Source organism: Cajanus cajan, chromosome 5 (assembly GCF_000230855.2).
Source record: "Cajanus cajan strain Asha chromosome 5, NIPB_CcT2T_4, whole genome shotgun sequence".
NCBI classification, from domain to species: domain Eukaryota; kingdom Viridiplantae; phylum Streptophyta; class Magnoliopsida; order Fabales; family Fabaceae; genus Cajanus; species Cajanus cajan.
Window position 1 is genome coordinate 63747322 of NC_138521.1, and position 27351 is coordinate 63774672.

The 27351-nt window shown below is 34.1% G+C and overlaps 3 protein-coding genes across 3 annotated transcripts; 2 read left to right on the plus strand and 1 right to left on the minus strand.

Moving 5' to 3' along the window:
• The first annotated feature begins 268 nt into the window (after positions 1-268).
• LOC109791008 (D111/G-patch domain-containing protein) lies at positions 269-11274 on the plus strand. The gene is made up of 8 exons (XM_020350258.3): positions 269-575; positions 699-826; positions 1345-2275; positions 2580-2671; positions 9013-9087; positions 9661-9722; positions 9793-9862; positions 10319-11274. Exons 1-8 carry the CDS (start codon positions 401-403, stop codon positions 11024-11026), a joined length of 2241 nt encoding a protein of 746 aa, XP_020205847.1. The 5' UTR covers positions 269-400; the 3' UTR covers positions 11027-11274.
• A 1897-nt stretch (positions 11275-13171) lies between these two features.
• On the plus strand, positions 13172-15990 carry LOC109791010 (transmembrane 9 superfamily member 11). The gene is made up of 2 exons (XM_020350260.3): positions 13172-13528; positions 13736-15990. The coding sequence occupies exon 2, from the start codon at positions 13759-13761 to the stop codon at positions 15733-15735; it is 1977 nt and encodes a 658-aa protein (XP_020205849.1). The 5' UTR covers positions 13172-13528; positions 13736-13758; the 3' UTR covers positions 15736-15990.
• A 3104-nt stretch (positions 15991-19094) lies between these two features.
• Positions 19095-20149, minus strand: LOC109791009 (uncharacterized). Its single transcript, XM_020350259.3, has one exon. The coding sequence runs from the start codon at positions 20069-20071 to the stop codon at positions 19538-19540; it is 534 nt and encodes a 177-aa protein (XP_020205848.1). The 5' UTR covers positions 20072-20149; the 3' UTR covers positions 19095-19537.
• Positions 20150-27351: the final 7202 nt, after the last annotated feature.

A 27351-nucleotide genomic window follows, 5' to 3' on the forward strand; every position in this document is an offset into this window, starting at 1 on the left:
AATAATTATTAAAAAATGGAGACTAAAAATTTGTATCGATATATTATTATAGATATAATAAATTATAAGATTATTAAAATTGTAACTAATATTCTAGTTATTTATAATTCATTGTGTTCTTGGGCGACACGTTCCGTTGAGTCAAAGTCCAACAACTTTGTTAAATTTTTTTTTTTTCTCGTTTTGTAACTAATGTGATTGAATTGGGCCTAATTGTTGGACCCAACAATAAAAGGAGCGGAATATTTAAATGGGAGGGGAGAATATCCCGGTGGATGATACCAAACCCGCTAAACATCGGTGGGTGGGTCCTGCAAGCTGCAATTCCTTCTCCTTCAACTTGCTGCATCTCACACACACACACACACTATTTCCCAATCGTTGATCACTCAGAGAAAACATGGGAGGTGCAAACAGAAGATCCAAAGGAAAATCGAGATCCAACAACACCACTGCCACCAGCGCCACAGCAAACCCTAAATCCCGAAGAAGAGGCTCACATGTTAAATCTGCACTCTTCGTCGATGGCGGTTTCTTGTCTGATTGGCATCTCCCCTCTCCCACTCACGATTCAGGTCCTTCATTCCTCTCTCTCTCTCTCTCTCTCTCAATTTACTTTGTTGTATCAAAATCTCTTTATGATAACTGATTTTTTTTATTTATTATTCGTATCTTTGAATTTGGAATTTCTTTTGCAGGGAGAAGTTCTGGCTCCAATAACAAATCCGGGAGCCAGCGTGGAGCGGAAGCCTCTGCATCTAAGAGTGCCATTGCGAAATCTTCGGGAGCTACTATTGGATACAATTATCCTTCACTTCATGTTCAGGTTTGTCGTGCCCAATAAATAAAACTATTATTAACTTTTATGCATTTTGTTTTTACTTGTTCTGCCTTCGCTCTCATTGTTCACGCCAGTGTGAATTTAATTAAGACTGTGATGTGATGATATTTTGCATAAAAGGTTACACTCTCTAGTCTACGGTATAAATTGTTCTCGTGATACTTTGTTTTGATGTGGGCTGTGAAGCTGTTTTTGCTTGTTTTCGTAAACAAGCAAAATGCAATGTGTTACTTAATCAGATAGATACTATATTTTAACTCTTATAACTTGTGTGCACTAGTTTGTGAGTGCATTTGCTCATCCATACAAGTCTCCTGGGGGAAGATATTGTCAATATCTACATCTTCGTGAATAGCTGAAAATTGTGTTGTTTGCCTTTTAACTTATCGGTCAGCTTATTTTTGCCACGTGTCTCTGGTTGAATATGTGTTTAATTTTGTAAAGATCAGATGAGATGTTTGTAGTTGCTTCAGAGTAACATGCGTTTAATGGCATATTACCAGGAGGTGGCGAGTGCTGGGACTGGGTACAACGGTGAAGATAATAAATTAAATCAGATGCAACCTTTTGTTATGGCTGGCTCCAAACAGAGTCAGATTATTGCTCATATAGACCAAACACCTCCTTCAAAACCCAACTGTGTGAAATATAGTTACAGTTATGGTGAGGATTTTATTTTGGGTGACAGCTCTCACAGAGGATTAGGCTTCCCTGCTGAACAAGACAAAACCCCAAGTGACATTGGCACTTCGCCCGAACAATCAACTCCAGTTTTAGATTCATCATCATTTGAGAAGGATGCCGGTTCTGATGAGGTTATGGATTGTGAGTTAAGCAATCAAATGAGTGAAGACTTGCCATCAAATGTGTCTGCTGAGAGAAATTCAGGGTTTCTGTCAATTGGAGGTCTCAAATTATACACTCAAGACATATCAGATAACGAAAATGAAGAAGATATTGATGAAGACTCATCAGATGAGGACAGATATGTGTCTTCTGAGGCAGAAGAATTACTTGGATCATCTGAAAGCAATGATTCTGAAGACACATCTGATAGTGATTTAGACATTGATGAAGAGGTTGCAAAAGATTATTTGGAAGGAGTTGGTGGTAGTGACAACATCATAGATGCAAAATGGTTGCTAAAGCCTGATTTAGATGAGTCAGTTGATGATAGTTCTTCTAGTAGTTGCTATGATGAGGCATTGGAGAAGTTGAGTGGCTTTGCCCTTCAAGAAGCCTCCAGGGAATATGGCATGAAAAAGGCTCAACCATGGAAGAAACATTCAGTCAATTCTGGACGTCTAGCTTTGGAAGACCTAATGCTGGAAAAGGATCCAAGAACCATCTCTGCTAGAAAGAAGCATGTTCCTCGGTTTCCTCACTCTTGGCCTTCGCATGCTCAGAAGAGTAAAGCTTCCAAAAGAATTCATGGTATGATGGTACCACTATCACACATACTTATATGTTAAAGATCCAAAATAACTTGTCCTTTGTTTATATTTTTAGTTTGATGCTTGATCTTTGAATTCCATGAATACAATGTCATATTGCATACTTTTTTGTAAAAATATTCAAGTTGGTGAAAAGTGGTACAAGCTTATGGGAATTTCACATCGATGGAGTTTGAAACTGGAAATGGTTGTGTGTTTGTTCATTCATTCATTCTTTAAGTTTGATGATATAGTAATGGTATAGAGTTTCAGCCACTTCATTTTGCTAAACAGATTCTATACAGGTGAAAAAAAGAAACTTCGTAAAGAAAGGATTGCTGTAAAGCGCAGAGAAAGAATGCTGCATCGTGGGGTTGATCTTGAGAAAATTAATTCGGTATATGATAAAAATTAATTATTCTCCATCTCCAATGATATATCCTATTCCTAGTTATTACTGGCCAAGTGGCCATACTACCTCAAATATAGTTTTCTTTTGCTTCATCCTCCCCCTCTTTATCTTTCAAAACCACTCATTAGTTTTCAATATATTTTATGTATGTATAGATTAAAAATATTTCATTACACTTTCCTGTATCAGAATTTGTTCCCTTTTATTTTATGTTTTTTTACTTGTTAGCATTACATGTTTGATTCTACAAGCTTTTCACATAAATCTAGTGACCCTTTGCTTGAAGCTTGTTGCCTGAATTTTTTTTTCTTTTTCTATCTGTTAAGTTTAATGTATTTTATAGGTGTAATTATTACTTTCTTTCTTTTTGAGACATACTTTTACTGATGTTGGTGGCTGTGTCAGGGATCAGACTGCTGTATCTCCTTTTCTGTCTTATCTTGTACTCTCTAAGCACATATATATATATGAATGTTTTGGAGCTAAGTGTATAACACACACTTTAGCTTTTCTCTCATATTCCGTCAGTTTTCTCAACTTGGTATCAGAGCGGGTTTGACCCGCTCTGCCTGTCATCGTCCACCGCCGCTGTCCGCGTCTCCGGCCGCCGCTCATCGTCTCCGGCCGCCGTCCGCCGCCGGCCATTTTCCGGCGAACCCTAGGGGTTGGTGCGCCTTGTCAAACGCAACCCAACCCAAGTGGTCACAGAGGCAAAAGCCTCTTCACATCTTCTCACGCGCTGCATCTTTGGGCTGCTACACCAGGCGTGCACTGTTAACGTACCGATCTGCAGCCACCGGAAAACGGCCACGCCACCGACAGTTCTTCGTTGACACCTTCTGGGTCTGTTTCAAAGCTCTCTTTGTTGTTTTCTGGTCTATTTGGAGAGTGGGTCTGTTTCTCTCTTCCTTTTGGGCTTTCTTTTTCATCTATTTCAGCAACATGTCCAGCTCTGGCCCTATTTTTTCCATTTCTGGAACTCCCACAATAACAGCAGAGAAACTTAATGGCAAAAACTACCTGTCTTGGTCTGCCTCTGTAGAGTTATGGTTTCTTGGGCAGGGATATCATGACCATTTGGAGAAGGATATTACTGAAATATCCTCTGAGAGTCAAGAACTGTGGAAAAAGCTTGATTTTCAACTGTGTGCTTTGCTGTGGCAGTCAGTAGAGCCCAACATTTTAGGAACCTTGAGAACTTTCAAAACTTGTCATTCCTTTTGGAAGAAAGCTCAAACTATATTTGCCAATGACATTCAACGTCTATATGATTCAGCTCACAAGTTAGCATCTCTCAAACAAACTGATGATGACATGGTCTCTTTCATTGCCCAAGCACAATCAGCAGCTGAGGAGCTGAAAATGTTTTTAGAAGCTGATTCTGTGGAAGAGATGAAAAAGAAACTTGATAAGTTGTGTATGGTGTTGATTCTGCGTGCCATGAACTCTAATTTTAATCATATTCGTGACCAGATTTTGACAGATCAAGAAATCCCTTCAATGGAGAACCTTGTAACACGTCTTCTTCGTGTTCCAAGTTCGAAAAATAGTGCAAGTTTGGTTGAACCTACTGAATCTTCAGCAATGGTTTCTACCCGAGGAAGAGGAGGTCGTGGAAACCGTGGAGGCCGTGGTGGCAGGAGTGGTCGGCCCCAGTGCTCATATTGTAAAAGAATGGGTCATACTCAAGAGACTTGCTATTCCTTGCATGGCTTTCCTGAAAAAACTGCCAATGTCTCCAAAATTGAAGACTCTAAATCTGATAAAAAAATTTCTGAGGACGAATATCAAGAATATCTTCGGTTGAAATCCAATAGTCAAGCTCAATCTTCCTTTGTTCCTAATATTTCAACAGCATGCATTTCTCAATCCACGGAGAGTCAAGGTCCATGGATAATAGATTCTGGTGCTTCTGACCATATGTCTGGTAATAATTCTTTGTTCTCTTCTATTTCCTTACCTAAAGTTCCTCATTTCATTACCTTGGCTAATGGATCCAAAGTCGCTTCCCAAGGAGTTGGTCAAGTCTCTCTCACCCCTTCCTTGAACTTAAAATCTGTCCTCTTTGTTCCTAAATGTGCTTTTAATTTAATTTCTTTGAGTAAATTAACCAAATCATTAAATTGTTCTGTTACCTTTGATGCTAATTCCTTTGTTATTCAGGAACGTGGCACGGGTCGGTTGATTGGAGGAGGACATGAATCTAGAGGACTCTACTATTTTGAAACTAGCCCCTCTGTCTCTTGTTTTGCATCTTCGACTCCTAAACTTTTGCATGATCGTTTGGGTCATCCTCACCTGACAAAATTAAAGAAAATGGTTCCTAGCCTTAACAAACTTCAAGCCTTAGAGTGTGAGTCTTGTCAACTAGGGAAACATGTTAGGTCTTCATTTCCAAAAAGAACTGAAACAAGATGTAACTCTGCTTTTTCCATCATTCATTCAGATATTTGGGGTCCAAGCCGTGTCACATCTTTTGGGTTCAGATATTTTGTCACATTTATTGATGAATACTCTCGATGTACTTGGATTTATTTAATGAAAGATCGATCTGAACTTCTGTCCATTTTCATGTCTTTTTGCAATGAAATTAAGAATCAATTTGGGAAAATAATAAAAGTCCTTAGGAGTGATAATGCTAAAGAATATTTTTCTTCAGATCTTACATCCTTTCTAACTACATATGGTATTTTACATCAATCTACTTGTCCTCATACACCACAACAAAATGGTATAGCAGAAAGAAAAAACAGACATTTAGTTGAAACTGCTCGTACCTTATTACTTAGTACCAATGTTCCCGTCCATCATTGGGGTGATGCAATTCTTACGGCTTGTTTTCTAATAAATAGAATGCCATCCTCCTCTCTTGATAATAAAATTCCTTATTCAATTCTTTTTCCAAATGAACCTCTATTTCACGTTTCTCCTCGTGTTTTTGGTTGTGTCTGTTTTGTCCATGATTTATCTCCAGGTTTGGACAAGCTCTCTGCTAGAGCCATTAAGTGTGTTTTTCTGGGTTACTCTCGACTTCAAAAAGGTTATCGTTGTTATTCTCCAGACACCAGACGATACTACATGTCTGCTGATGTCACCTTCTTCGAAGACACTTCGTTCTTTTCATCTTCCATGCAAGTTTTAGATTCTATTCAACAAGTATTACCTGTTCCATTTCTTGAGTCAGTGTTGACCCAGTCTCCTGAAACTACCAATCAAAACATAGATCCAAATCCTTCTCCAACTATCAACCCACCTGAACCATCTTCACCACCCCTCATCACTTACCAACGAAGAATACAAAGGGACAATTCAACACATCATGGAGAGCCATCTGTTTCATGTTCTTCACCATCAACTGCACCTACCACGATTCCCAATGATGAAGATTCTAGTTGGCCAATTGCTCTTCGCAAAGGTATTCGATCTACTCGAAATCCTCATCCTATTTATAATTTTTTGAGTTACCATCGTTTATCCCCTTCATATTTTTCCTTTGTTTCATCCTTGTCTTCTATCACCATTCCTAAAAATATCAATGACGCACTTGCTCATCCTGGATGGCGACAAGCCATGGTTGTTGAAATGCAAGCTCTTGAAAGTAGTGGGACATGGGAATTGGTTCCTCTTCCACCTGGGAAAAAGACAGTTGGTTGCAGATGGGTTTATGCCATCAAAGTTGGGCCTGATGGTAAGCTTGATCGCCTTAAAGCTAGGTTGGTGGCCAAAGGATACACTCAGATATATGGCCTTGATTATGGTGACACCTTTTCTCCTGTGGCCAAAGTCACTTCTGTTCGACTCTTTCTTGCTATGGCCGCTATTCGCCATTGGCCCCTCCATCAGTTAGATATTAAAAATGCCTTTCTTCATGGTGATTTAGAAGAGGAAATCTATATGGAGCAACCTCCTGGATTTGTTGCTCAGGGGGAGTGTGGATTAGTTTGTAAATTGCGTCGATCTCTCTATGGGCTCAAACAATCTCCACGAGCTTGGTTTGGAAAATTTAGTCACGTTGTACAGAGTTTTGGGCTCAACCGTAGTGAGGCAGATCACTCAGTTTTTTATTGTCATACCTCTTCTGGAAAATGTGTTTATCTAATTGTGTATGTTGATGACATAGTTATTACAGGAAATGATTCTGTCAAGATTTCCCAGCTGAAAAGGCATTTAGTCAGCCACTTTGAGACCAAGGATCTCGGTTATCTTAAATACTTTCTTGGTATTGAGGTGGCTCAATCAAAGGAGGGCATTGTTATTTCACAAAGAAAGTATGCTCTAGATATTCTGGAGGAGACAGGCATGATTAATTGCAAGCCAATTGATAGTCCTATGGACCCAAATAAGAAGTTAGTGGCAGACCATGGTGAGCCATTCTCAGATCCAGAGAGATATAGAAGGCTTGTTGGAAAACTTATTTATCTCACGATCACTAGACCTGACATCTCCTTTGCAGTTGGGGTTGTCAGTCAATTCATGCAAGCTCCTTATATTGATCATTGGAATGCTGTGATTCACATTCTCAGGTACATCAAAAAGAATCCAGGACAAGGACTACTGTATGAGGATAAGGGAAGCACCCAAATTTCTGGTTATTGTGATGCTGATTGGGCAGGATCTCCTATAGATAGACGCTCTACTACCGGATATTGTGTTTTTATTGGAGGAAATATCATTTCTTGGAAGAGCAAGAAACAAAACGTTGTTGCTCGATCTAGTGCAGAAGCAGAATATAGAGCTATGGCTACAGCCACTTGTGAGTTAATATGGATTAAGGAACTCCTTCAAGAATTAAAGTTTTGCGATGTTAAGCAAATGAAGTTGTATTGTGACAACCAGGCAGCTCTCCATATTGCTTCCAACCCCGTGTTCCATGAAAGAACTAAACATATAGAAATTGACTGTCACTTTGTTCGACAAAAGCTATTATCCAAAGAGATTGGTACTGAATTCACCAGTTCAAATGATCAACTAGCAGATATTCTCACCAAGTCTTTGAGAGGGCCTCGAATTAAGTTCATATGTTCCAAGCTTGGAGCATATGATTTATATGCTCCAGCTTGAGGGGGAGTGTTAAGTTTAATGTATTTTATAGGTGTAATTATTACTTTCTTTCTTTTTGAGACATACTTTTACTGATGTTGGTGGCTGTGTCAGGGATCAGACTGCTGTATCTCCTTTTCTGTCTTATCTTGTACTCTCTAAGCACATATATATATATGAATGTTTTGGAGCTAAGTGTATAACACACACTTTAGCTTTTCTCTCATATTCCGTCAGTTTTCTCAACTCCATTAGCCATTAGAAGTTTTATAATGATGGTCTCTTGTAGATCTTAACTATTGTTAAAAAAGTTGTGACAAGATAAAGATTTGCTAACTTATTTAGGCTTCTTTTTTTATAAAAATATATCTTAGAGACTCAGACAACTCTAGGAGTGTTGGACTGGGAACATGTGTATGTGGCAGGTAACAGATTGTGTGTGTGTGTTGCATTGCCTATGCAGTAGTAGTCTGTCAAAAGGGAGAACCACAAAAGAGAAAATGCATTAGCGCCTAAATTCACTCTATTGTTTTGTGACACTTGTCAGTTTGTGTTATAAGTATAATCAGAAGGTAACAGCATTCAGGGGTTTTTAAGCTTTTAAATTTGTACTGCGTGACAGTACCAGATCAGAAAGAATTATGATAGTGTTGGGAACCCAAAGTCTGATTTTATTGATTGAATGAAATTGAATAGAAACTAGGAGAGAAAAGTTGAATTCTACTTCTCCTCTGAGGGTTTCCCCCTCACAAAGGATTTTTCTTTTCACAACATCATTAATGCTCAGTTCCCTCAATTGATGCCATAAATAATGGCATTCCCTTCTGCCTCTTCTATTTAAGCTAAACCCTGCCCTTTCACCCTCTCCAGTAACCTGCCTAATTGTTCTACAATTAACTATTGATATCCTGCTATAACTAACTGTTGATAACTGGGAATCTCTATCAGATGGTTCCTGTTATCTGTATTAGAAACCTACAAGTTATGTGCAATATTGTAGCACCATGCCCCCCTCACTCCAGTTCATTATGCATAGAATGATTGTCCCATAGTTATCTTCTACCTTGTTTGTGCAACTCAAAATTTCAGTTTCAGTTCCTTACCCATTTTCCAAGTCTTGTGATGTATTTCTTTATATCAAATCATATCATTCTATGTTGAGTGTAAATTCATCTCTTCAAAGTTAACTGTGTGGACTTTGATGAGGTAGTTTATGAATATTCAAATTCAAATGTTTCTTGGAAGTTGCTTCTTGTCCTAACTTTATTTTCTTTTTGAGATTCTAGAAATTAGAACAAATCGTCTTGGAGAAAGTGGATATGTTCTCTTTTCAGCCCATGCATTCTCGGGATTGTTCACAGGTATGTATCATGTCTGTATGCCTCTTCTCTCTCATGATTGTCCTAAAAGATATGGCTTAGAATTATTACTATCTAAAATACACAAGCTCACCAATAATTACTCATCAGTGCATTCAACATCAGTTCCTTGTTCTTCAGTTCTTGTCAAATAGAATTTTCATAAAAAAAATTGGGGTTTGTAAGAAAAATAATCATGAATGGAATCAATGAATTCAGCATTTGAATCATGGTTTAATCTTAAGGGATTGGGGGAAGTCTCATCAGTGACATAACAAGTTTGGAACATTCAAACAGTTTGAGGTGGTAAAGCCATATTTATTTTATCATGCTCCGCGGCTCTGGTGTCAGATACAGTTATTACATTTATATACTCTCAAGATTATATACTCTCAAGAATTCTGCGCATTTCCCAGAAGCCACAACTATTGATTTGGTCTAAGAGAAGTTTTTTTTTTTTTTTTTACCCGTACAGTTTTATGTTATTTATTTCTGTTGTATGACAGCTGGGTTCAAAATGTTTAAATGAATAAATCCCATATGGTTCTCATTTTGATATGGGTTCTCTATAAATAGATACAACGGATAGCAGCAGTTTATCAATTACGGAGTAGCAGTCAAGGTTCTGGCAAAAAAAGGTGATGATGATCATCTTGTATTTATAGAAGTAAATGTTAGGGTTCTGAAAGTCTGGATTTTTGGTTTCAGATTTGTGACAGTGATGCGAACACAGTATACATCCATGCCATCTTCAACTGGTCGACAGCGCCTGGAAAAGGTTCTGTAGTGTTTGAAATCTTGAAATTTATTTATGCATTGCATAACATTTACACCTTTCCTCCTGTTTTAGTCTTTTCATCCCTGTCCTTGAGAAACAGAGTGGCCCATCCTCCTCTCATTTTTATCATGCACATCCAGGCCATTCATTGTAACTTTGAGATATTTAATTGAAGCTTTCGATCTTTTTTCATTTATTGGATTTCTTTCAAAACTTGAGGGTTTTTTTTATTTTTATTTTTTTTACTTATTATGTATATTTACATATTTGTAATTATCTGTATTTTACTTGCTATAGTTGAGACATTTACTTGAAGCTTTCGATCTTTTTTCATTTATTGGGTTTCTTTCAAAACTTGAGGGTTTTTTTTTTAATACTTATTATGTATATTTACATATTTGTAATTATCTGTATTTTACTTGCTATAGTTGAGACTGACTGTTATATGAAATTCAGTTGTTGGGAGTTGATGATGAGGATGCCGATTTTGCTGTTGCTGACTGTGTTAATAAGAAATCTGTGAGTGGAGGAGACAGAAGACTGGGAAAGAAAATTGCTAAAAGGAATGATTTTAGATTACAAGAACTTCAATCTGCCCAGAACAAGTCAGGCAGCAGTAAAAAAGGCAGTAAAGTGAAGGACAAGAAAGGGAGTGGACAAAAGGGTTCATATGCTAATCAGCCCGTGTCATTTGTATCAAGTGGCATAATCCATTCAGAAACTGTACAGGTTGCGGTTGTTGATGCTCAAGAGACTTCTAGGAAGGTTGTCACCAGCTCTGCTAATATAGGTTCATTTGAGGAACACACCACTGGTTTTGGTTCAAAAATGATGGCTAAAATGGGATACATGGAGGGAGCAGGATTGGGGAAAAATGGTCAAGGTATGGCAGAGCCTATTGAGGTTGTTCAAAGGCCTAAATCACTTGGTTTGGGCGTAGAATTCTCCAACAACCCGACTGAGCCAAGTCAGCCAACCAAGAACAAATCATCTAGTTCTAGTATTGGTGCTTTTGAAAAACACACCAAAGGCTTTGGATCGAAGATGATGGCAAAGATGGGCTTTATTGAAGGCACAGGATTAGGTAGATCATCACAAGGCATTACCTCTCCGTTGACTGCTGTTAGGCTACCAAAGGCACGAGGACTAGGTGCCAAAGGTTAATTTTACGTCATTTCTTTTCTGTCTGTTGCTAATTGTGTATATTGTTGGCTTAAAATCTTATGACTCCTTTGTAGTTTCCATCGCATGACCATCTCCTTTGTAGTTTATTTCTAGCTCCTAGTTATTTTTTTCCCTTTTTATAGGAAAAAATAAGAAAACTCGGATAGAGGACATGTAATTATGTTCAAGATACTTATGTTGAATGTGGTCAACTATTGGATGACCACGTGGAATTGTATCTTCTTCCATTGTCCTGCGTGTTGCATTTGTCCATCTTATAACAAATAATGCGTTTTTTGTTTTAGTATATCGGTGTCGTACTCGTGGGACAAAATCATACCAATTAATTTCGTGAGACTTGGTTTTCACAATTTGTCGATGATTAGACTAAAGAGCTAGAATGAAATGTCGTTTTCTGAACTCCCATTTTCCTCTATTTGACAACGGCCTATATCTTTATTCAATTGATTGTATTTACCATTTCTCGCCTTCAATAATAATGGAAATCAATGCAAACATGGGCACAGTCATCATAGGATGCACGGTCATTTTGTGAGATCTACTAACCCCATGGATCTAAATTGAGGAAAACGCGAGTTAGTAGGACCACATCGATACCCAAATCGTGAAAACTATCAGACACCTAGAATTCTCATTAAAGGCATTCTCTTATACGAACCTTTAATTCTTTAATGCTTTGGTTAATCTCTCGTTATCATAGGGCCCTTATGTCTTTCAAATTTCAATTTGAACCTGTTTTGTTTTCATTTAATTAGAAGACTTGATTAGTGAAATGGCAACATTGGCTGTTTGATTGTCATTTTCAATGGTGATTGAGCAAGATGGCATTCTGTATGGTGCACGGTGTATGTGATACATCTTCCTCAACAAACTAGAATATTCCATATGTGGGATTTAACCATTGGTATTCTGTTATATTAGCACTACATATTTATTATGCAATTTCACATTGGCAATAAAATTAAAAAGGGTTAGGTCTAATCTTATTCTCCTTTGTCAGTATGGAAGCACTATACAGCTGGTCAAAATTAGATAGATATCAGGGTGTAACGTTTCCCAAAGGCACGTTGGGATTTAAACGCTTGCGTTTTTGTTAATTTGTTTTCATGCTCTGGTATTCTCCACTTCTGCATGTTGAATCTTTGGAGTGCGAGCCCTTATATATATATATATATACAAAGAATGCCTACACTTTACGTTAGTGTCACTTCAAAGATATGTATAAAATAAAGGGATGTTAAGAATCACGGAAGTCTCGAGCCTTAACCCTGTTCAGTAACTTCAATCACAATTTTTTGGTTCTAACTGTAAGTTATAATTTATGCTAAATAATAGCAATCCGAACAAGGTTATACTTATCATTTCTTAGGTGTAAAACTTGGAATTTATATAGTCTTTAAATTCGTGATTTCTAGGCTAATTTGAGCACCTTTTATTGGCGCTTATTGAAGATGACAAACAATCATTAATAAAGTTTCATTATCTAATTCTATAGACAGCGTTGTCCATGCTTGTGTTATTTTAGAAAATATGTTGAGCTTCTTTCATTGTCTGATTCTCTTGATAATCAGTGCTAGACAAAAGATGCGAAAGGTATTTGTAGCTCAAATTTGTTAAGAGTGACGGAATATAAAGTATAAACTATGAATTTGGTCAAAAACGACGCATTCATTTTTTATTTTTTATTTTTAATCTTTAATGTATAAGTAAAACTAATCACCGTATGAACCATTAGAGTTAGTCTAGTGGTTGGGTGGGGAAAGGTTTGGGTAATTAGAAACATGATAGGTTTAATCTTTATTGCGATTATCTTTGCGATCTTTCCTATCTTAAAAAAAAAAAAAAAAACTAATTACCGTATCATTATTTATTGTCTGGGTTAATTATGTCACTTATTGGTTTAGTTTGACAGCTTTACAATATGGTGAAAATAAGCTAAGTTAAATCACACTTCGTTAGAACTGAGTCTGGTCTTGATTAATAATATATAGTCTGAATTTAGTCTATTTACGTGTTATAAGAATTTTTTAAAATATATTTGTCTTATAAAAAAAGTTTGATTTAATTTACAAGCATATTTAAGAGTCTATCTTATAAAATATAACTTTATAAAATAAAAATGTTAAAATTTATAAAACAAGTCCTGACATAGAATCGGAATTCAGAGGCATATTGATGAGCAATTACATTGCAAAGAATAAAGCATTAATGATAACCAAAATAACTAAATAAAGTATGGTAAAATGTGAATTTAAATGGGAGGATATTATGGTAATTTAAGAGCATGAGTAGTCCCCATCTTGCAATAAGAACAGTGAAAGACAAGCAGCGCCAAGGGAAGGAAGCATATAAATTTGCAGTCCCAAGTTTCAAAGCCTTCGTTCCACCGTTTAGCGTTTTCCTTTCTTTCCATCAATTTTAGATTCCCATTGCTCGAAGAAATTCAGTTTTTCACGCAGATCTTCGTTCCTCTTCCCTCAGGTGAGTAATAAAATTCACGTGCATTCCAATCTTTTCTTCATTTCTATATCACATTTCGTCTTTTGAGTCCTGTTGTGTTGCATTGTATTCTAACTTCCATGTTTTGCATCTGCATTGTCCCTGAACTGAAAACCTAGTTATAACTTCCCCTTCCTTTCACTTTTTTTTCTTCTCTCTCTTGACATTTTCCCTATCTGGGTCTTTCAGATCTGGCGCAAATCCGCCCAAAAATGGAGTCTTTCCACCGATTTAGATCGTGGGTATTGGTTTTTCTGTGCTTAATGTTTCAATCTGGACACGGGTTTTACCTTCCCGGTAGTTACCCCCACAAGTATGGCGTTGGGGATGAGTTGTGGGTGAAGGTGAATTCTCTAACTTCAATTGACACAGAAATGCCCTTCAGTTATTACAGTTTACCCTTTTGCAAGCCTGAGGGTGGTGTCAAGGACAGTGCTGAGAATCTCGGTGAACTCCTCATGGGGGATCGGATCGAGAATTCACCTTACAGGTTTAAGATGTACGCAAATGAGTCTGAGATATTCTTGTGCCAAGTGGACAAGCTCTCTGAGGATCAATTCAAGATCTTGAAGAAGAGAATTGATGAGATGTATCAGGTGAATTTGATACTTGATAATTTGCCTGCCATTAGGTTTACCAAGAAGGAGGAGTACTTTCTGAGGTGGACAGGATACCCTGTTGGTATCAAGATTCAGGATGTGTATTATATGTTTAACCATCTCAAGTTCAATGTCCTTGTGCATAAGTACGAGGAGACCAATGTGGCTCGTGTGATGGGGACCGGTGATGCGGCTGAGATGATCCCTACAATTGGTAAGGAGGGAAATGACAAGCCTGGCTACATGGTTGTTGGGTTTGAGGTGATACCTTGTAGTGTTATGCACAATGCTGATTCGGTTAAAGGGTTGAAAATGTATAGCAAGTACCCGTCGGCAATCAAGTGTGATCCGTCCATGGTGGCGATGCCTATCAAGGAAGGGCAGCCGGTGGCGTTTACATATGAGGTGACCTTTGAGGAGAGTGATATCAAGTGGCCATCTAGATGGGATGCTTATTTGAAGATGGAGGGAGCCAAAGTTCATTGGTTCTCAATCCTGAATTCGCTTATGGTGATCACTTTTCTTGCTGGGATTGTTCTTGTTATCTTTTTGAGGACTGTTAGGAGGGATCTGACCCGGTATGAGGAGCTTGATAAGGAGGCACAAGCACAGATGAATGAGGAGTTATCTGGTTGGAAGCTTGTTGTGGGGGATGTTTTCCGTGCCCCCTCGCATCCAGCTTTGTTGTGTATAATGGTTGGGGATGGAGTTCAGATTCTTGGGATGGCTGTTGTGACAATTTTGTTTGCTGCACTTGGATTCATGTCACCGGCTTCCCGTGGAACGCTTGTCACAGGTATGCTGTTTTTCTACATGATACTTGGTATTGCTGCTGGTTATGTTGCAGTTCGGCTATGGAGGACAATCAGCTGTGGCGATCAGAAGGGATGGATGTCAGTGGCATGGAAGGCTGCTTGTTTCTTCCCTGGTATCGCCTTTTTGATTCTCACAACCTTGAACTTCCTATTGTGGGGAAGCCACAGCACAGGAGCCATTCCAATTTCACTCTTTGTTATACTGATTATGCTTTGGTTCTGCATTTCTGTGCCCCTTACCCTTATTGGAGGGTACTTTGGAGCAAGGGCACCCCACCTTGAGTATCCAGTTAGAACCAATCAAATTCCTAGAGAAATTCCCCAGCAGAGGTATCCATCATGGCTTTTGGTGCTTGGTGCTGGCACCCTTCCATTTGGCACCTTGTTCATTGAGCTCTTCTTTATCATGTCAAGTATTTGGATGGGACGTGTTTACTATGTATTTGGATTCCTCTTCATTGTTTTGATTCTTCTAGTGGTGGTTTGTGCTGAGGTATCTCTAGTTCTAACCTACATGCACCTCTGTGTGGAGGATTGGAGATGGTGGTGGAAATCATTCTATGCCTCTGGTTCTGTTGCCATATACATCTTTTTGTACGCCATAAACTATCTTGTGTTTGATCTCAAGAATCTGAGTGGTGCTGTTTCTGCAACTCTTTACTTGGGATATTCCCTCTTCATGGTTATAGCAATCATGTTGGCTACAGGTACAGTTGGATTCCTTTCCTCATTCTGGTTTGTGCATTACTTGTTCTCTTCGGTCAAGTTGGATTGAAGACTTCACAGGCAAAAATTAGCTCTACAGAGAACAGTTTTTAACAGGAGGATACTTGAAAATGTTCGATTTTATGTTACTTTGTTTCAGTTCATTTTAATAGGTAACGTAGTAAATTCTATAACAAAATAATTTTATCCAGTTTTGCTTTATTCATTGTTAGATATGATATCATTGTATGATAAGTTGGAATTCTGAAGTTTATACTGTACTTGGCAGTTGAAGTTGAGGAATGTAATTCAGATAATCAGATCATCATGGCCTTGCATGCAAAAATTACAGTTTCATTTTGTTCATACTTTTAAGTTTAAATATATTTTTAATGTTTGTTAAATTTTTTTTATTAGTTTTAGTTCTTATATATTTTTTTTTAAAACGATATATTTATCTCTTAATATATGACATCTATTTAGTCATGTAGCACTTGTAATTATTATGTTATGGTAGGTGACATGATATGTTTGAATACATCTTACCTCATTCATCCATAAGGCGATTTCCAGCAATGCTAAAACCAGATTTCGGTGAGAAATTTTTTTTTAATGAGAATATAAGTTATTTTATTTTATCACATTTGTGGCTTCTTTTTTATTTAAATTATTTTTTAATATAAAAAAATATTTCTAAAACTATTGAAATGTTATAAAACATGTTTTTAAGGGTCAGTTAAGTTCGTTTTAAAAATCATTGTACTGAATAGAATAAATATAATTATTCTGTATTTGATTTATAAAAGAATCATGAGACAGGAAATAAAAGATAAAGATTTGACAAAGATTTTTACTAAATGGGACAACTTTTTGTTCAAGTACAAAAACGCTTATTATTATGATGTTTTAGCAACATCACTCTGATTTCATCACTTTATCCATTCATTTTTTTTTCTTTTAAATTATATCATTATTCAACATTATTCCACCATTTTATATGTAATGATCTTGCCAAGTAATTTAGCAAAGGAATAATCTCAGTACATGATTTAAGTTATTCTTTGCCTAGCCAAAAAAATATTATTTCGTAACCTTATACAAAAGTTGTTATTCATTTAAGCCTAACCATGTTGGCGTATAACTAAATGGACAGAACTAAATTAGCCCATGAAGTTAAGGGACCAATAATTTAGGTAGTACGTGTCAATTGTCAAGTTGATTTGCGATTTGGAAATGAGGCAAAAGATTACTAAGCAAGTTTGTGCTCTAGAAACGACCTAGACTGTTCTCGGACGGATGGTAACTTATACGTTTAATGTTAAATACTCGTGATAATTTTTAAAAAAATTATTGATATAATTATTATTTATTTTAATATATTAAAATTGATAAAAAATATTTTAAATTTATATGTAAAAATTGTATAATTATATATAAAATAAAATACTTAATGTAAATTTTATAATATATATATATCAAGAGAAAGTTTAGTTGTGATATGTTAACAGTGTAAATTTACATGGTCATTCAATCGCAATACATTATATACGATAAATATAAATATGAAATGTAAAATATTTTATATTAAATATAAATTTTATCAATTCAATTATTGAATTATAATTTCATATCACTTTATATATTTATATCAAATAAAATTAAAATATTTATATTTTAATATATTTTTAATAAATATATTACGTTAATTTTATTTTATAAAAAATGAAATATTAAATTATTTTAGATTAATATAAAATTTTGTACATATAATATAAGAATAAAAAAGTTTCAATCTAAAATTTTTTAAAAATATTTAATATAAAATTATTAAATAATATAATAATTAATAAAAATAACGTTAATATCGTTTGAATTTATATATATATATATATATATATATATATATATATATATATATATATATATATATATATATATATATATATATATATATATATATATATATATATATATTAAAAACTTGAAAGGGACCTAAGGCTGGCTGATGCCTTGTTGGCCTTGCAGCAGTTTTCAACTTATGAATATGATCCTTTTGTAATTGAGTAGATGAGAACTTGATAAGATGAATAAAACAGAATTAATCTTTTTCTATTTAAATGCATTCTTATATTTTGTTAACTATCACTAAAACATAAACTTTAGGTCATCCCTTTTTTATCACATTTATACAATATGCATGACAATTCCCGAATTCATGACCTTTCAAATTATCCAGTTAATTCATTTTTATAAATCAAATCTACTAATCCTTTTTTAAAAACTCAAGTCCAAACTCCAAATGGACCAAACCCATAAAATTTTAACATCTCCTGCATGTACAATAATTATAAGAATTTAAACTTTTTTTAAAACCCTTCCACCAATTACCAAAGAATTTAATATTTATTTTTGAAATTATTTTATGAACAACTCTTAGATAGAGTAATAATTTTGTTGCCAATAACACAATATAACAATCACTACTAAACATGAAAACTTCACCCACCAAAACCATTAACTAAAACTAAAGCAAAGTTTATCATGACTTAATTATGAGTTTAGTTTCCCATCCCCTTTAGCCGTTATATCACACAGAATAAGCAGCTTTTAACGAATTTCTGGGAAAATGCATAAAGATTGATGATTTCGGAAAATTCTGTCTAGTTAAATTTTATATATACTTTAACTAGGAATCCAACTTACCCACACCCAAAGTAAAATGGCCAGAAAGTAGGAAAAACCCCCACACCCAGCAAGGAACTATAACTCCTTTGTTTTATATTGTGTGAACCAAAGTAGAAGTATAGAAATGACAAATGTGTGAATTTATCTCTTCCAAAATAATATTATTTCATATACTATCAGAAAATTAAATTTCTATCAACATGCTTAATGAACTAAACCATCTATCAACCATGCTATATAGAAACTAAAACTCTAGCAAATTGATTTTCTGCAAATTCAAAATAATTAAACGAATGAAACACTAGGATAAAGTGAGAAAGCAAACAGATCAAGTACCACTCCTCCCAAAGATTCAATTTAAAATACCTGTTTGGGAAATAAAATCAACACATTAAACATAAATGAGATCCTTTTCTTATTCCAAAAACATGGCAGTTAACCTCACTAACGACCCCATGAAATCAAATAAGTCACCCGAATAAAATGTATTTTGCTTGTCTCAGTTGTCTGGAAATCGATTCCTCCAGATCCCTAAAAACATTCTAGCACAGTGACACCATTTCAAATTAATTCATAAAAGGGCAAATCAAAATAAAATGAAACCTAGGAAACAAAAAGCACTCCCTAATCAGGCACTAAAATCGTAAACTATGCAACAAATCAAATCCAAACGTTCAAATTCACGATGCTCGAGAAATCCATACACGAAATTGAATAACCTCATCACAGAAGGCACAGTAAAGCTAATACTAAAAACTTTGCTGATGTATTACTTATAGATTTGAACAACTACATCATAAGAGCACGATTATAAGAGAAAATCACACAAACACCACCTAAACCACACACAACTCACATCAAACATTCTTCTTCTACCACATGAATAAAGAAACCCCAACTATTACACACTCTAGATCCACACATATCAAACCAACAATTCTATTCCTTATCCCAAGCCTTCTATCATTACCGGAGTTAACTAACGGTGCCACTACCTATCTAATCAAATCTCCACCCCTAAACCTTCGCGTTGCTTTCGACGTTCCTTCACGCGCTCGCACTCTGCGCCAATCCTCTTGAAAAAATAAAGGAAGCGCGTCAGAGACCATGCGAGCACCAATCATCCATCATCACCTAACCGTCATTTCCAAATACAAAGTAATATCCGAAAACCCAAACCGAACTATTCATTCGAAATCGAGCCGCAACAACCGTCGCAAATCGCTGGTGGCGGCGCCGTTCCGCCCTAAAAATCCCGGGACCGGAACGGAGCTCGGATGCGGCGACGAAACGAACGCTGATCCCGCGTAGACACCGTTGGCTGAATCCGAAACCCTAATCTGCTTCTGCACGGTTAACGGATCCGGGCCCAATCTGTCCGTCGAGCCCAATAACAAATCCAGGCCCACCTCGGTCTTGCCGTTGATGCTATTATTATTGTTATTATTGTGCAGGCTCAGTTTCTCGCCTCGCTTCAGGATCTTAACCTGTCCCATGACGAGGGTGGCCGGCGAAGGGGCCTTGGGCGGCGACCTACGGCGATCTCGATCAGCGACCGGACTCCGCCTGCGGCGGCGGGTCTGGGAGGCTGAACCGGCGAGGGTGTGGTTAGGGTTAGAGGTTCTCCGCGACGCGACGCGTGACGTGGCAATTGCGAAGGCTTCATTGGGGAGAAAGCGGCCTTGGAGGCAATCGTGGGAACGGAGGATGGCTGTTCCCATTTTTAGAGAGAGAAAGGTGGAAATCGCTTTAGAGAGAGAGGGTTTTCTTCTCTTATGAGTTGAATGCGAAAAGGAATGGGCACAAATGGCTGTTATTTATAGAGGTATGGGGTTGGGATTTCGAATTATTTTATGAATTGCGTGACCCGGATTGAACCGCCCTTTACCGCCTGCTTGGGTTTTCGGTTACCCCAGTGGGATGTTTCGAGCTTGTATTATTGGTTCGATTCCTTCATGGAATTGCTGTGGCTCAATTATTGTGGACACGTGTCGAGCATTGTTAGGTAGTTCAGGTAAGAAATTGCCTTTCAAGATACACTGGATCCGCGCCGTGCATGAACATAAATATCTGTATTATTTACAGCTGTCGTTTCTAACTCATGCTTATTTTTTAAAATTTTTATTTAAAAAAAAAAAAACTGATTAGGTTTAGCATGATGTAATTTGTACTGGTATTTCAGATTCTACGATTCTACGGTGTACATGTAAAATATTTAGGTGTAAAGCTTTTTATCCTCACAATTAATTACATCTTTTAATTATATCATGTTACTATAAATACATTTATTTTTAACAGTAACATGACATAATTAAAATATGTAATTGATTGTCAATGTAAAAAAATTTTATACTGACAATATATAAATGATTAACTCAAATATTTATTATATACAAAAAGATTGAGGCACTTCATATCTTTAATAATTATATACAAATAAAATATTTAATAATTATATACAAACAAAATATTAAAAGATTGTGTATAATTATTTAAAAAGATTAAAAAAACATTACATTCAAACAATATAATGGATTAACGAATCACTTAAAAGTGAAGACTAAAAACGGTTACATACCTATCTCATTTATGATAGGTATAAATTAATATAAAAAAAAGTGTTTCGCGAGTTGTACATGTTTCCATTAATTATTTTAAAAATAATAAATATTATATAATAGTTGATAATTATTAAAAATAACATTAATTATGAAGTAAAATATAAAAATAATTGTAATTTATAAAAAGATAATTATAAGGATAAGATTATAAAAATATGGACATCAAATAGGATAATTTCTTTTATTATTTATAACTAAAATCTATTATAAATTATATATAAATAAATATTATATTTTAATACATAAATTATATTTAAATTTTATATAAATAGATATTTAAAAGATTTTTAAGATATTTTTATAGAGAAAATTACTTAAAAACACTCGCATTGTCGCACACAAATAGGACTTTGTATTTAATATATAAGAATTAATTGACTTAATGTAATTAATGAGAAAAATATTTTTTATCAATAATAAAAAAATTATAATCCTCACTACAAAATTTTAACTTAACAAATTTTAAAGTATCTTCAGTGGACAAAATTAAAAAAAATATTATTTTATCATGTTATAATTAATTACTTATTATACAAATAAATTGTAATAACTATATTTGTTATATCTAATTGACATTTTTATCTTAGAGAATTAGGGTGAAAAGTAACATAATAAAATAAATTTTTTTCCTCCCATTTTTTTTATACATAATATTATATTTTAATACAATATAACATTATATGTATATATAGATATATATATATATATATATATATATATATATATATATTATTTATTCATATAAAATATGTAACATTGTAAGTTGTAAAGTGTTGTAATTGTTTTAATTATATGTTGGTTGTTGTGTTGAAGTATTGTTTTATGTTGAGAAACTTTAGAATCTGAGAACTTCTTGTGAGTTTTTGTAGTGTTAGGGGTTTATATATACAAGAGATCAACTTAACCTCAAGGGAATGAATATATAAGATTTTTATTTTGAATAAAGCTTCATAATTTTAATTCTTCAAAAACTTAGAGAAACGAATTGTAGAAAGAAGTGTTTTGGTCCATAAGTTTCATTTTTCTCACAAACCTCTTTTGTAAAATGTTTATTTTTCCCTAATCTCACGTAACTTGTGTTGTTGTGATTCTAGGTAAGTAGAACCTTGAATTCGAGTAGTAATTTGTTCAGAGTAGACATGGGGTAGCTTGGTGTTCTTCTTCTCTTCTCTTCCTCAATTCTCTTTGATTTTGAGGTAAGAAAAGTTTAAAATTCTTAATATTGTGAAGTTGTTGCATTGTTGTGGTTGATTTCAATTCAAGTTGCTACTGAGTTGCATGATTTAAGTAGAATGACCCAATTTAGGTTTTTGAGTTTTGAAGCATGTTGGAATAAAAGATGGTGATTTGATTTATAATTGTTGCATGTTGAACTTGAGTGCATCTATATGTTGGTTATGATGTATTTAGTTGTTTTATAGTGTTGCATGCTTGGAAGTTACTGAGTTTCGTGCGGATTGAGCAGAATTCATGATCTGCATAAGTGTAGAACTCGCATTGCGTCAAGTGCTATTTCAACATGGGGTTCTTTGTCTTGTAACGCTGGGAGCAAGATTAGTGGTGTTAGGTCTGAGAAGAAAGACTTGTCTTAAGTTGAAACGATATCGGGTGTGACATGAATGGCACTAGGTGAAAAAAAGTTGGGAGGTCCCTAACTTGGTGACATTAGGCTCTATTCGAGTGACGCCCAGTGTGGCCAAGCCAAAACTCTACTTAGATTACGTCGAGTGTTAGTATGGTGATGCTAGACGTGAGTCAGGTAGAGACTCTTTGTCTAAAATGAGGTCGAACGTGGTACTTTGCCACACCAAGCGTGAGGTCATAAGGGCCTTTACCTTATCTCATCGTGTAAACATTTTGTTGCGGTACTTTAATAGTCCAAGTTTTGTTGAAAACCCTTCTTATAGAGTTGACCCTTGAAGAGGACGATTGAGTCTCTTTTAGGACCATAGTTGGTATCGTATGTGGGCAAAGTCGAGGCACACATGTATGAAGCGACTATAATATAGGAACCAATTCAAGCTATATTGATTACAAGTGACTAATTGAGTAAAGTATGAAACCGATAACTTAGTTTCTAATCGAGTATCAAAAAGTGTATTATTTAGAGGGTAGTCGGTAGGTTAATCACATATGAGGCTTAGTTAAGCTAGTTAATATCGTGGTAGACATATATATTTAGTTATTATACTTAGACAATAATACTAAATTTCTTTGTTTAAGTGACAACATCTGAGAGACCAAATTGTTGTGTTATTGATGAATATCCAAAATTTTGTTGATCTAGCAAGTCAAAAATATCACCATATGTTGTTGGTTCGGTAAGGTCAAGTCACTTAAATTATTTATCCTGTATTGTAGTAGATCTCCTACTTAAAATGCATGACAATGCATATAGTTATTGTGTTAAAAAAGTGAGTTGTCGGTGTAGTGGTGTGCAAGATGATATTGTGTTGTAGTGTAATGAATTGTTTAAATTGATAGTGTTGGTTGATTTGTGGCATACATGTTGATAGTGTTGAATGTGTTGAGATTGGTGTTACTATTCTAAGATGTGATGATGTACCATGTTGTTTATACTCTGTGTCATATATATGTTGTTTCTTCTAGATACTATAGCTTACCCTTACGTGTTTCCATGTGATTTGGATTAAGATGATCATACATGATATGGGAACAGAGTAGGGATAGGGGTGAGATGCTATAAAGAGAAGTTCATCAAGTAGATGGTGAAGTCATTTATGTATTTTGGTGTTACTGTTATATAGTACTTTGTATAAAAATTGTTTAACTAGCAATTTAAGTTGTATAATTTACTTTTACTGGATTATTGTATCTATATACACATATTTATATAGTTGTTTTACTTTTATATGCATGATATATAATACACATTCACATATATGTAAATATATAATTCTAAGTTATTAGTTATTTTTATGCTATTATTCGTAAGTTGTTAAGTGTAGACACCATAATGAGTCATTACAAAATATAGATATATAATTGTGCGTACAACATTCAACATTTTATCTTATATATAATTATAATAATTTGGACATGTAAAATATGTATTTTAAAATATTAATGTGAATATTTATTTTACAAATTTTTCTTTAAAAGAAAAATATTTGAATAATAATTATAACATTGATATATTATAAAATTATTTAAATTTCAAGAAAAGTAATTACATAAAAAAAATTATGCAATATGGCTATTTTTTAATTTGTAAATTTTAAATAATTAAATTAATGTTACTTTTTTTTATTTACAAAAAGCTACTATTCTAACTTGTGCAATACACAAACATGTTGTTGAGCTTTTATTAAGCTTGTTTCTAAAGAAAAAGTTCACTCGACTTTATTTAGAATGAGGTTTTCCTAGTATACGACTGGACGAATACCAACATATATTTTTCAAAATGTTATAGCATGAGATAAGTGCTGGTATTGGCATTTTGTTGAAAATGGTATTGGCATTTTGTTGAAAATGCTTATAGAGGGAGGTTTGATTATAGTATTTATGAAATATTACCCGTTTTAATTTCCAAAGGAGATGCTCCAATTATTTTTACTAATTTCATCCTATAAGCTTATGCAATGTTGTTTATTAACTAATTTTCAAGGTGCATGTCAATAAGGCAAGGCCTTTTCTTTATGATATCATGAACTTTTTTTAAAGTAACTTTATTTCAAGATGAGTCACAAAGGATAATCCTATTATCTTGCAAGAGGCTATATATCACATGAATAAATCTAAAAAGAAAGAAAGTGGTGTTATTTTTAAGTTAGACTTGGAGAAAGCATATGGTTTAAGGTCGAGTTGATTTAGAGTTCTTATGTCAAAATTTTAGATAGTTTGGATTTGCTTAACTTTTATTTATTTATTTTTATTTATTTTTATTTTTTTTATAATTATGCTTGACACTTATAGTGTTGATATTTTCTTATTGCAGAATAGTTATAAAATGAAGAGTTTTGCTTTTGTTAAGGGTTTTAGACAAGGCGTTTCCTCCCACCCTATTTATTTGTGTTGTGTACGGAGAGATTGAGAGCTATAATTAATCAAGAGCTTTATGAAAAACAATGAAAATTGTTTGAATTTCTAAAGGAGAATTCCCTTTTTCTTGTCCATTTTTTTTTGTAGATGATATTCTTTTATTTGTCCGAGCAAAAATCTCTCAATAATGAAGTTAAAAAAATAATGTTTTATTTAATTTTATTTTTGAATTATGGAAGACAATAATGGATCTGTTTGATTTTTTTTCTTAAAAATACTTATTTTAATGAAATAATTAGTTTTCTACTTTTAAAAAGTGTTTATCTATATTGCTTATTTTTAAAAACATTTTTTTAGTTTTTTTTTATAAATAAATTCTATCAATTTCTTTAAAAATTTGTTTTTTAAAAGGATTTTCTTTATAATTAGTGAAGAAAAGACACTTTCATGTCTCTATTTAATTACTCATGTCAATACAATAATGTATAGTTATTATATACTAAAAGAGTTTTGTAATCTTTTATAATCTCCCTTTAATAATTTCTTATTTTTATTTGAAAAGTTAAAATTGTCTCAAATAAAAATATATACAAAATAGATAATATTTTTTATATATAGGTAAGGGCATTTTTTTTTTTAATTTAAACAAAGTGATATGTTTAAGTCAAGTTACTTTTATTTTGTGGACTTTTTTTTTTCCTTGCCACTTACACTATGTTTGGTTGTGAGGATAAATAAGATAAAAAGAAATAGAAGAGAGAGAAAAAATGGGATGAAAATGAGTTTTTTTTAGAGAAATATGTAAGAAATTAAAAATAATAATAATAATATAAAGTTGTTTGGTTTGAATGAATAGAAAAGAAAGAAATTATAGTTAAAAAAAAATATAATTTCACCTTTTTAGAATTTATCTTTTCAAATTATTCATGTTTTATTATTATTTGTATATTCGATCAAAATCATTTTTCATTTCAATAAATCAATCTTATTTATTTAATTGCATTCGAATATAATGCATATTATTCAAATAAAACCAAATAATTATTTCATTGAAACATACTTAGTCGACTAAATATTCAACTCCCTGCATTTAAATACAACAGCCATGCATTTAAATACATGACCCACCCTACTCAAATAAAAAACCCAAAAAATAAAAATCCCTGCATAATAAAATATCAATGCATTCAAATAAAATATCCGTGCATTCAAATACAATAGCCACAATATTTGAATAAAAGTAAAAGTCCCAACATACACATTTGAATAAAAACCTTAAAAATGCAAGCTTAACAAATAATTAGCACACACATTCAAATAAAAAAACCACATTTAAATACAAGACCCACACTTGAATGAAAGGACATTTTCACATGGATAAAAGTGAAAGAAAAAACATCCTCTCCTTTTTTTCCCCTCTATTTTCACTGAATTTTGAGAAACAATTTACAGACATAAGATTGACCCATATAAATTTATCGTTTGATACAACTCCTATTAAATAAATGAGTAAAACAATTTCAATTAAATAAATTTCTCTCCCTACACTATTTTGTCACTATTCAAGATAAACATGACGTTAAAGTTAAAGTTGCTTACTTTAACATTTTAAAAGTAAGAAATTAGAGTCATTTTATTGATATTAATAAAATCTAGATACTTTGTAACGACCTGACAGGTCCCTACACATAGCACAGTACACCAGAAATACTGCACAGAAAAGAACAAGTATACACATATGGTGTCTAGAATATATATATATATATATATATATATATATATATATATATATATATATATACATATATATATATATATATATATATACAAGGTCCAAATCTGGATAGAGTCAGAGTGTACAAAAAAAACATCCAACAATGTTGTACAAGATAGCTAAAAACAACAAAATAAACAAACTCCATCTGCCAGCTGCAGACCCTCCTCAGCATACCAACCTAACCCTGTTCTGCTCCCATACATAATATGATCATCGCAGTCCAAACCACATGGAAACAACAAAGGGTAAGCTAGTGAAAAGAATCAACATACATATATAAAATATGAATGATAAACAGCTACAGCTATCAGTACATCAGCCAGCTTAACAACATCAACTTATAATATATCAGAACATTCAGCAATAACAACACCGCATAGCGGCAATAACAGCACCACTTAGTGGCAATAACAGCACCGACTTAGTGGCTATACAGCACCGACTTAGCGGCTATAACAGCACCGACTTAGCGACTATACAACACCGACTTAGCGACTATAACAGCACCGACTTAGCGGCTATACAACACCGACTTAGCGGCTATAACAGCACCGACTTAGCGACTATAACAGCACCGACTTAGCGGCTATAACAGCACCGA

Bases quoted from the DNA above. Each gene is read 5' to 3' on its own strand.
- LOC109791009 (XM_020350259.3), bottom strand. From the start codon at position 20,071: ATGGGAACAGCCATCCTCCGTTCCCACGATTGCCTCCAAGGCCGCTTT.
- LOC109791008 (XM_020350258.3), top strand. From the start codon at position 401: ATGGGAGGTGCAAACAGAAGATCCAAAGGAAAATCGAGATCCAACAAC. The intron at 9,723-9,792 runs GTGATGATGATC...TTTTGGTTTCAG, and splicing joins CAAGGTTCTGGCAAAAAAAG to ATTTGTGACAGTGATGCGAA. The intron at 9,863-10,318 runs GTTCTGTAGTGT...TATGAAATTCAG, and splicing joins GTCGACAGCGCCTGGAAAAG to TTGTTGGGAGTTGATGATGA.
- LOC109791010 (XM_020350260.3), top strand. From the start codon at position 13,759: ATGGAGTCTTTCCACCGATTTAGATCGTGGGTATTGGTTTTTCTGTGC.